The sequence below is a fragment of the Spinacia oleracea genome, chromosome 3 (genome assembly GCF_020520425.1).
Source record: "Spinacia oleracea cultivar Varoflay chromosome 3, BTI_SOV_V1, whole genome shotgun sequence".
Classification (NCBI taxonomy): Eukaryota; Viridiplantae; Streptophyta; class Magnoliopsida; order Caryophyllales; family Amaranthaceae; genus Spinacia; species Spinacia oleracea.
The window spans coordinates 59892141-59901958 of record NC_079489.1 but is presented as its reverse complement, the minus strand read 5'-3'; the positions used below and the strand labels follow the sequence as shown (position 1 = coordinate 59901958).

At 38.9% G+C, this 9818-nt stretch overlaps 2 protein-coding genes across 2 annotated transcripts; both read left to right on the top strand.

Moving 5' to 3' along the window:
• The first annotated feature begins 5159 nt into the window (after positions 1-5159).
• On the top strand, positions 5160-7034 carry LOC110799587 (uncharacterized). The gene has a single exon (XM_022004866.2). It carries the CDS (start codon positions 5160-5162, stop codon positions 7032-7034), a length of 1875 nt encoding a protein of 624 aa, XP_021860558.2.
• Positions 7035-7058: 24 nt separating this feature from the next.
• Positions 7059-7880, top strand: LOC130469720 (uncharacterized). Its single transcript, XM_056839162.1, has 2 exons — positions 7059-7372; positions 7520-7880. The coding sequence occupies exons 1-2, from the start codon at positions 7059-7061 to the stop codon at positions 7878-7880; spliced, it is 675 nt and encodes a 224-aa protein (XP_056695140.1).
• The last annotated feature ends 1938 nt before the right edge of the window (positions 7881-9818 follow it).

Genomic DNA, 9818 nt, shown 5'->3' with positions numbered 1-9818 from the left:
TTATTTAAATGTATTTCAATTAATTAGAATATTTATTGTTTTAATTAATTACGAAACGAATTTAATTTTCGAGTCGGGAAATTTAATGGGTCAAAAGTAATTTTAAAAGGATTGGGTTTTAAATGAAAAGTCCAACTCGTTTTATTAATCAAGCCCAATCAAAAGGATTTAATTCTAAAGCTTAAGGCTAGCCCAATCATTTAAATGCTAAGCCCAATATCAAATTGCCAAGCCTAGCCCACTAGTGATATGAGAGCCTATAAATAGGACTCTCCTTATTAAATGATCCCCCTTATTTTTCATAAACCCTCTCTTGCTTTTCTTGCCCCACACTCCTCCTCTCCTCTCCCACTTGTTCGGCCCGCAGCCCCGCACAGCACGAGCAGCCTCGTGCCTTCGTGCTCACCCGTCGCTGCCTTCGCTCTCCCACTCCCTCTCTTGCCTCGCAGCCCGCAGCGCGCACTCGAGTGCCCTGCGTTGCTGCTCTGCTTGCTACCCCTCTCGCCCTGCCTTGCTGCTGCCCCTCTCGCCTAGCGCGCACACCCCCGCGCCCAGCGCGCGCGCGTCCCTGCTCTCTCGCCCCTTCCTCGTGCATAGCGCCCAGCGCTGATGTGCCTTACTCGTCGCCCCTCTGCCGCATGCACACACGTCGAGTGTGTGTGTGTTTTGTTCGTTCGTTCGTTCAATTCTTTCGCCCAATCACAATTTTCGTGGTTGTTCCGTGCTATAGGCCGGATTGGTATAATCCTCTTCTTCCTTACCTATTCTATTTCAATTCAGCATTTTAAATTATATTATTATTATTGTTTTGAATAATTAAAATGCTGGGAATCGGTTATGAATACCGTACTTTGAGGATTTATATGTTGTGATTCATGAGGCGTATTTTAATTATTAAAGCATGAATTTTCAGATTCGTTTATTTAATAAAGAATTGATTTTTATGATGTTAAATTGGTTTTATTGGGAATTTCAAATTAGGGTTTTAACCTAGACCTAATGGGTCAATTGATTAGCATAATTAGGAGATTAGTTTAATTATGATAATTAATTATATTTTCAGATTTATAATAAGGTCTAAAGTGTTGATTTTTATTGATTTGGAAAATTTTGTAATATTAATCCAACCTTTTGCCGATTTTCTTTTATTAAGCCCACCTACGACATATTTTTTAATAATCCCACCTTTACCACCCAACGTCTTTTATTGGGCCCAACACGTCATAAACCTATTGTCGCCGGTAATATATCCCTACGTGGAAGTACTCTCTCTAGATGTATTCAGTCATCATCATCAATTCATCACCATCTCGATGATTTTTTCACCAGTTATCGGTCACTTAAGCCCAATAAAAGTCGTTGGGTAGTAAAGGTGGGATTATTAAAAAATATGTCGTAGGTGGGATTAATAAAAGAAAACCGGCCAAAGGTTGGATTAATATTACCAAATTTTCCTATTGATTTTAAGGGTGGAAAAAGTATGTTTTCATACTAGGGATTAGTTTTGCAAATTGAGACGATTATTTTATTAAAGGACGATTGAATTCTTAAGTTTTGACAATGTTTTATATTTCATAAAGTTGCTGGAAATTTAATGAACATGGAAATAATTAAAGTTTCATTATTTTGATGATAGGAGGTGATTTCTAAGTAAGTGATCGTTTTGCAAAGTGGCCCCTACGCTTGGGTATTCATGGTATGTACAAGTCTAGGGCGACCACGCTATTTGTCAAGGACATTACATGATTGTTGTTGATGTGAATTATATTATGTGGATTCATATTTGTTTGTTGAACGATCATGTGGATTATTATATTGACATTATTGAATTATTGGTTGAACAAACATGTTGGGATTATTATGAGTATGGATTTCATTGTCAATCATGTTGTTCCATATTTATGCATGTATGGTTTGTTTCACATGCAAGGGATGAATTATTTATTGTTATGCTATTGTACGGGATGTCTAGCATACTTTTGAGCCAATTATTCGTGCCACGTTGTACTATTTATTTTACCACATGTGAAGGGTTAGCTCACGTAAGCCACCGCACATGTAGGGTTCAGTTGGGAATATTTTATATGAAATGAATTAGGATTTGTCGTGCAAGGGCACAACCCTCATGTTAATGGGCATGATGTGAAATCTCACCTTTTGTGAGAAGGAACTTGGTAGTAATTTCACTATGTCTTGATGATTGATCACAAGTCCTAAAGAATTAAAATAAGATTGTTTTGGTTGTTGTTTATTAATTGTATGTATGTATGTTTGTTTGAGTCTCGAGTTCGCATTAATAAAATATTAATAAACGTAAAGTACAACCAGAACAAGCTTCAAAACTCTTGGAACGTATATACCTTGAGTATGAACAATGGGGGGAGACTTGCCGGAAAGCTTGATCTCCTACTAATGATACAAGACGTTGTTTCATTCATATTATGCGCTGGAATTCCGTCAGTATGGCTAGAAACTCGGTATGGTCCGTTATTTATTATTTATTATGGTGTTTGGTGGGCTCCCAACACCCTTCCTTTATGAAACATTATTTTGGCCCGTTCGAAGCTTATTCTAATTAAATTGTGAGTCAAGAGTCGAGTCTTGTATTCATGATTTGCTTGTTAATTATTAAATGGCTTTTGCATGTTGATTAGTACTCAGTGAGTTATGTATGTTTATAGCTTTATTTCACTCTAGTCTTGTAAGTACTCAGCTTTTTACTGACTACGTGCTTTGTGACCTTTGGTCATGGCCTTTGCCTGAATGACGCTATGATGATCCATCATTTGCACTTGCATTGTTGGGGAGTACAATAATATAGCAGGTTGGTAGATCGAAGTACGATCGAAATCATGTGGCTTGGGATGATTGAGAGAGTTGCATGCTTTCGTACTTTAAAACTATTTTTATCTATACTTTAATTTTGTTTTGAATTGTGGAACTTTTAATACTTTGGTTTGGGCCATTATGGTTCCAATTTGTAGGAGGCCTCGATAATTTAACTATTTATGTTTTGAAAAGTTAGTTGACATTAAATTCCGCTGCGTAATTCTGGTAATAGCCTTAACCGTTATCACGGTGGCGGTAATACTTTAGTGATTCCTTTATTTTAAGATGGAAAATGGTTTTATAAAATCAACTAATTATTAGGGTGTTACAGTCTACATCATCTTTGCGGCGTAGACTAAATTCTTCATTACCATCGGATTGTTCAATGACTCCTACTACTGAAACTGATATTGAGAACAGCAGATCTCCTCAACCCAACTTGGCCACAGGTAACTTAATTATACTACATCAAGTTTGTTAACATGGATACACTATGCAACCTATGAATATTAAACCCTTATTCCAACACAGTGGGCAGCAACATCTCAAGGAATACACTGGAAGGGTCTCATGCATTGCATCACATTGAGTATACCACTTCCATATTTACATACAAATATTAAATTTAGATTAAACAATTTTGAACTAAACTAATTTTAACTCTTTTATTTTTTCTTAACAGGAAAGTACACCACACCATGGACCTTCGGTGGGCCAAAACACCTATGTTCACATTGTGGTGCAAGAGTTTGGATCGAGGAAAGAGTTAAAAGAGAAAAGAAACAACATGGTCCCAAGTACAACATGTGCTGTCAAAAGGGAAAGGTCAAACTACCTCTGCTTACAGAACCACCAGAGTACTTGAAGATGTTGCTTGCCCTAATATGGGCTCTCTGTCAAGAAAATTCAAGGAAAGCATTAGATCGTACAACTCCATATTCGCATTCACATCAATGGGTGGACAAGTGGATAAGACAATCAACAGAGGGAGGGGTCCATATGTCTTCAGAATTAATGGTCAGAATCTTCATAAGATTGGATCTTTGCTACCACCAGATGGAGCACATCCAAGATTCACCCAACTTTATGTTTATGACACCCATAATGAAGTTGAGAACAGAATCAACTCACTCACAAACAATGCAGAAAGTGATCTTGATCCCGAAATAGTAGACGGCCTTGCAAAAATGTTAAATGAACACAATGAACTTGCAAAAGTCTTCGGAATGGCCAGGGAACGCTTTTCCAATGTTGAAATGCAACCTGTTCGTGTTCGTCTAATTGGTACGCGATCTAAGGATGACAGACAATATAATTTACCGTCCACTAATGAACTTGCAGCCTTGATTGTAGGCAACGATGAGATTGAAGGAAGCCAAAGAGATGTGATTATAGAAGAGAAGGGTTATGGGCTTCGAAGGATATCTGAAAATTATCCAAGTTTCATGGCACTCCAATATCCCTTGCTATTTCCATATGGGGAAGACGAATACAGAATAGATATTCCACACAGTGATGCGGAGTCCACAACACGGAAAAAAAAAAACATCTGTGACCATGAGAGAGTATTATGCGTTCAGATTAACGGAAAGATTAAATGAAGCCCTCACTCTGATTCTTTGTGGTCGGTTACGCCAACAATTGATTGTCGACGCGTTCACGTGTTTGCAGGAAGTAAGGCTCGATTATATCCGTCTAAACCAAAAGACAATCAGAAGAGAAGTGTTGTGTGGGTTGACAGACGTTGTTTCGCGAGGTGACACAACACCAGCTTCAATAGGACGACGAGTCATCTTACCCTCCTCATTCACATGTGGACCTAGATACATGGTGCAGAATTACCAAGACGCGATGGCCATTTGTCGATGGGCAGGACCACCTGATCTGTTCATAACATTCACATGTAACCCAAAGTGGCCTGAAATTACAGAATTCTTAGCAAACATACCTGGACAACGACCGAAGATAGGCCAGATGTTGTGGTCCGCGTCTTCATAATCAAGCTTGATGAGTTGATATGTGATCTAACAACAAAAGAACATTTTGGGAGAACAATAGCAGGTACATATTATTTCCTCCAAAAAAAATAAATAACAACATGCATTAACCACTAACAAATCCACTTTCTCTTTGCAGTAATATGTACCATTGAATTTCAGAAACGAGGCTTGCCGCACGCTCATATTCTGCTGTTTTTACATCCAGATGACAAGCCACTAACTCCAGAAGACATAGACAAAATTATTTGAGAAGAGTTACCAGACAAAGAGGTAGACTTAATTGGATATGAAATAGTAGTCCAATCAATGATGCATGGGCCTTGTGGGTCAATGAACGAACGGTCACCCTGCATGGAAGATGGAAAGTGCTCAAAGCACTACCCAAGAAGTTTCCAGGAAACAACAATTGTGAATGATGATGGGTATGCACTGTATAGAAGACGTAATGATGGGCATACAGCAACAAAGAATGGTAAAGTTCTAGATAACAGGTTTGTAATCCCCTGCAATATTGATCTGGTGGTGAAATTTCAGGCCCACATAAATGTGGAATGGTGCAACAAAGATAGGTCACTGAAATACTTATTCAAGTATATGAACAAAGGCCCTGACATGGCACTTGCAAGAATTGAACAGGCTCGGGAAGGAAATAATGGCAACGAAGCACAAAACAACCAGGAGCAAGTTATAGATGAGATTCAAAATTATCTAAAATGTAGATATGTGTCAGCCTCTGAAGCATGTTGGAGAATTTTCTCATTCATCATCCAATACAAAAACCCCCCTGTACAAAGGCTAACGTTTCATTTGGAGGGTCATCAAGAAGTCATTTTTGAAGACCATGAGCACTTGTACGATGTCCTGGAAAGAGTTGGGACAAAGAAAACAACATTGACAGAGTGGATGACGGCTAACAGGATGTATCCAAAAGCGCGCGAACTCATATATGCAGACTTCCCAACAGAATGGGTATGGTTAAGCGACGAGAAAAGATGGAAGCCAAGAAATATCGGGAACAGCATTGGAAGGATATACTACGCACACCCTGCCTCCGGGGAGAAGTACTACTTAAGATTGCTTCTGAATATTGTCAAAGGTGCCACATGCTTCGCAGATATCCGGACGGTTGATGGAATCATACATCCTACATACAAGGCAACATGTCATGCCCTTGGGCTTCTTGATGGGGACAATGAATGGCACGAGGGATTAGTTGAAGCAGCCACATGGTCTAACGGCCAACAGTTGCGGGAACTCTTTGTTACAATGCTCTTATTCTGTGAAGTGTCAGACCCAAAAGAGTTGTGGGAAAAGCATTGGAGAGACTTATCGGATGACATTGTTTACCGACAACGTCAAAGACTGGGAATTGCAGACCTAAGTCTAACAAAAGATCAGATTCAGAACTACACCCTCTATGAGATTGAACAACTACTAAATAGAGACAATAGAAGCCTCAAAGACTACCACGGCATCCCATTACCAGATGCAGCCCTACTTCAAGAAGCAGGAAATAGGATGCTACTGGAAGAGCATAACTACAACACAGAATCATTGGCTAGCGATGCTCGCGATTTAGAACAGGGCCTTAATGATAAACAAAGACATGTTTATGACAACATCCTTCAAGCAGTGTACGAGAGTAGAGGTCAACTATTCTTTGTCTATGGTAGTGGTGGCACAGGGAAGACATATCTTTGGAGAGCATTAATATCCAAGCTTCGCTCTGAAGAACAAATAGTAATTGCAGTGGCATCATCAGGAATAGCAGCTTTACTACTCCCTTCTGGTCGTACTGCCCATTCCAGGATCAAAATCCCACTGATCTTAAGTGAAAATTCGTGCTGCAATATTGACCAAGGCTCTGACCTCGCAGAACTAATCCGACGAACAAAGCTCATAATATGGGATGAGGCTCCCATGGTACATAGGCATGGATTTGAAGCACTTGCCCGAACTTTTCGAGATGTAATGCAGCTTCATGACCAATCGTCAAAGGACAAAGTTTTTGGAGGCAAGGTAGTAGTCTTAGGAGGGGATTTTCGGCAAATACTACATGTTGTTCCAAAAGGAGGACGAGTAGAAATTGTAGATGCATCTGTGAGAAAATCCAAGACCATATGGCCAGAGTGCATTGTCCACACACTAAGGACAAATATGGGGATAAAGCGATCAAACTTAGACCAAGTCGATATAGAGCGATAAGAATTCAGCAAATGGGTTCTAGATATGGGAAACGGGCATATTCCAGCAACAAAAAAAGAAAGCGAGGATGAACTGACATGGATAGAAATACCCGAGGACTTACTTATACAGGGAGACGATCCTATTGCTGCATTGGTGGAAGAGGTGTACCCAGAAATTTTGCACAGCCACATGGACCCAAAGTACCTCCAACAACGGGCCATACTTGCTCCAAAAAATGAAACAGTTGACAAGATCAATGGATACATACTCCAACTGATCCCAGGAGAGGAAATAACCTACAAGAGCGCAGACAGAATCTTCCCAGCAACAACAGGTGGGAGAAATGTGCAATCACTGTACCCTACTGAATTCCTCAACAGCCTCCAATTTCCAGGTGTGCCCAATCACGAAATATAACTCAAAGTAGGGTGTCCAGTAATATTGTTGAGGAACATCAACCAAAGAGAGGGACTATGTAATGGGACACACCTTATTGTCACCAGATTGAACCATAGAATCATTGAAGCACAAGTTGTCACTGGAATAAATGCGGGCGACATGGTCAGCATTCCACGAGTAGAAATGTCACAATCAGATTCAAAATGGCCATTCATCTTAAAGCGTCGGCAGTTCCCAATCAAAGTTTGCTTCGCAATGACAATCAATAAGAGTCAAGGACAAACATTCGACCATGTGGGAATATACTTGCCAGAACCAGTATTCATCCATGGCCAACTATATGTTGCTGTATCCAGAGTCACTACACGGAGTGGACTCAAAATCTGCATCCCAAGAACAAGCACCGATGATCAGCAAACTGGAAAAAAAAATGTGGTTTACAAAGAAATATTCAATGATCTTTAATCTGTTAAAGACATTGAAACTTCATTCAAAACAAGGCTCTGTTTAGAATGTTTGTTTTTACCTGTTTCTTAGTTTAGAAAAGCTTCCAAATTTAGCATAAGAAAATAAGACTGCCAACTTACTTAATCGTCACAGAAATGCATCATTGTCTACATTGCATCATTTGAATCATTGTCTCATTAACATCTTATTCCTTACATTATTGATAGAACTTTGGTTGTGAACTTCCGTGCATAACTAACTGATTATGAAATTTGTTCCAGGATCTAAGACTTGGAAAAATGGCAACAAACCAAAACATTGCTGATCTCAGGCCCACTTTAAGGGGAGGACCCTTGACGGCTGCGACTAGGAAAACTCCGAACAATTAACCAAAAGCTTCATAAAATCAGAGCACATAACCCTAAGCTAATACTACTTAATATAAATTAGATACCCTCTCCCCTAATACTTAACCCTTACTAGCGTGATTAACGGCGGTGACGTTCGGGGAAGCTTTGGAAATAGGATGCCAAAGGTTGAACAAAATCAGATCCGATTAAATCTTCCCACTTGAAAACGATATGGTTGAAACTGGATCCACTGTTAATCTTACAAACCCTCTGTCCAGAAGAGGTGTTCACCAGAAGAGTATGAATTTTAATAAAGATTTACTCCTACTTCTCCTTCTTTGCAGGAAAACTAGATTTACGGAGAAAATAAGACAAATGTGACAACAAAGTACTAACAGCGGCTCGCTGGTAACCTTTAGCAAGCAGGGGTTTCTCCAGCCACAAGCGAACCGCCTTGAGGTGGCGTGTAACACCCTGACAATTCTCCTTTTTTCTAAAATAACCCTTTTTATAAATATAACTATGGAGAATTACCAAATTATTATCGCCCGTGTGAAAACGTAACGGCTTATTCAGAATTTTGCAGCGGAAAACATAAAACTAACTTTAGGTTTATAAATAATCGATTACAGATTTAATCTCAAAACCAATCAACAAAAATAAGGAAATGTAATTAGTACGACAAGTTTAAAGTCCAAATTAACAAAACCCAAAGCACATAGCAACACAAACTAAATACAAGCTCTCTAATCCCGATCCCAATGATGCATCATCTTCAAACCTGTAGATGGACAATGCTTATTGATCCTTAGAGACTGCTCACCAAAATGGGTCATCACAGGATCAATAAGGCATAGCCATGATCAACACACACAAACAAAGCACATAATCAGCAAAGCTGAGTACTACATACTAAAACAATAATAATCCTAACATGATTCTATTAAACGAATGACAGGCTAAATCGCACTCCTATCAAAGATAAACCTAACGTTCACCAACTAAAAATATAGCAAGGGAAGCAGGGATCGTATCCACAGGGAAACAATGTTCTTTCTACTATTAATTAACTAATCTAGACTACTGGTAACAAAGAATTGGATTGATTTGTATATTAAGCTAAGGCAAATAATCAAACTGGAATATAACAATATTAAGGGAATCTAGGGCAGCGGTTCACCACAAACGCAGACCGGGATTGGACAACGGACAATAACAATTAATTAACAATCATAACTAGGAAAACATGCATCTCTCGAATCTTATGAATTCCTTAGGATAGAACAACTAGCGGGCTCTCGCTACGTACTAGAAATAATTCCTATCTAATAGCCACAGACCAAAAACATCAGATTTATACCTCTCGGCGCATAATCTAAGGTTAATCAAACTCAAATCAAAATAGTCCGGCCGAACAGAATTGACGAGCAATAATAATAAGCTATAGAAATTATAATCAATCAATCAAATAATCAAGTCCACATATAATCCCAATCATGCATTCATGGATCCCCTAAACCCTAGAAATTAAACTACTCACTCATGATAACTAATAACAAAGCGATTAATATAATGGAAAACATGATCAAAGCAATAGAATAAATTA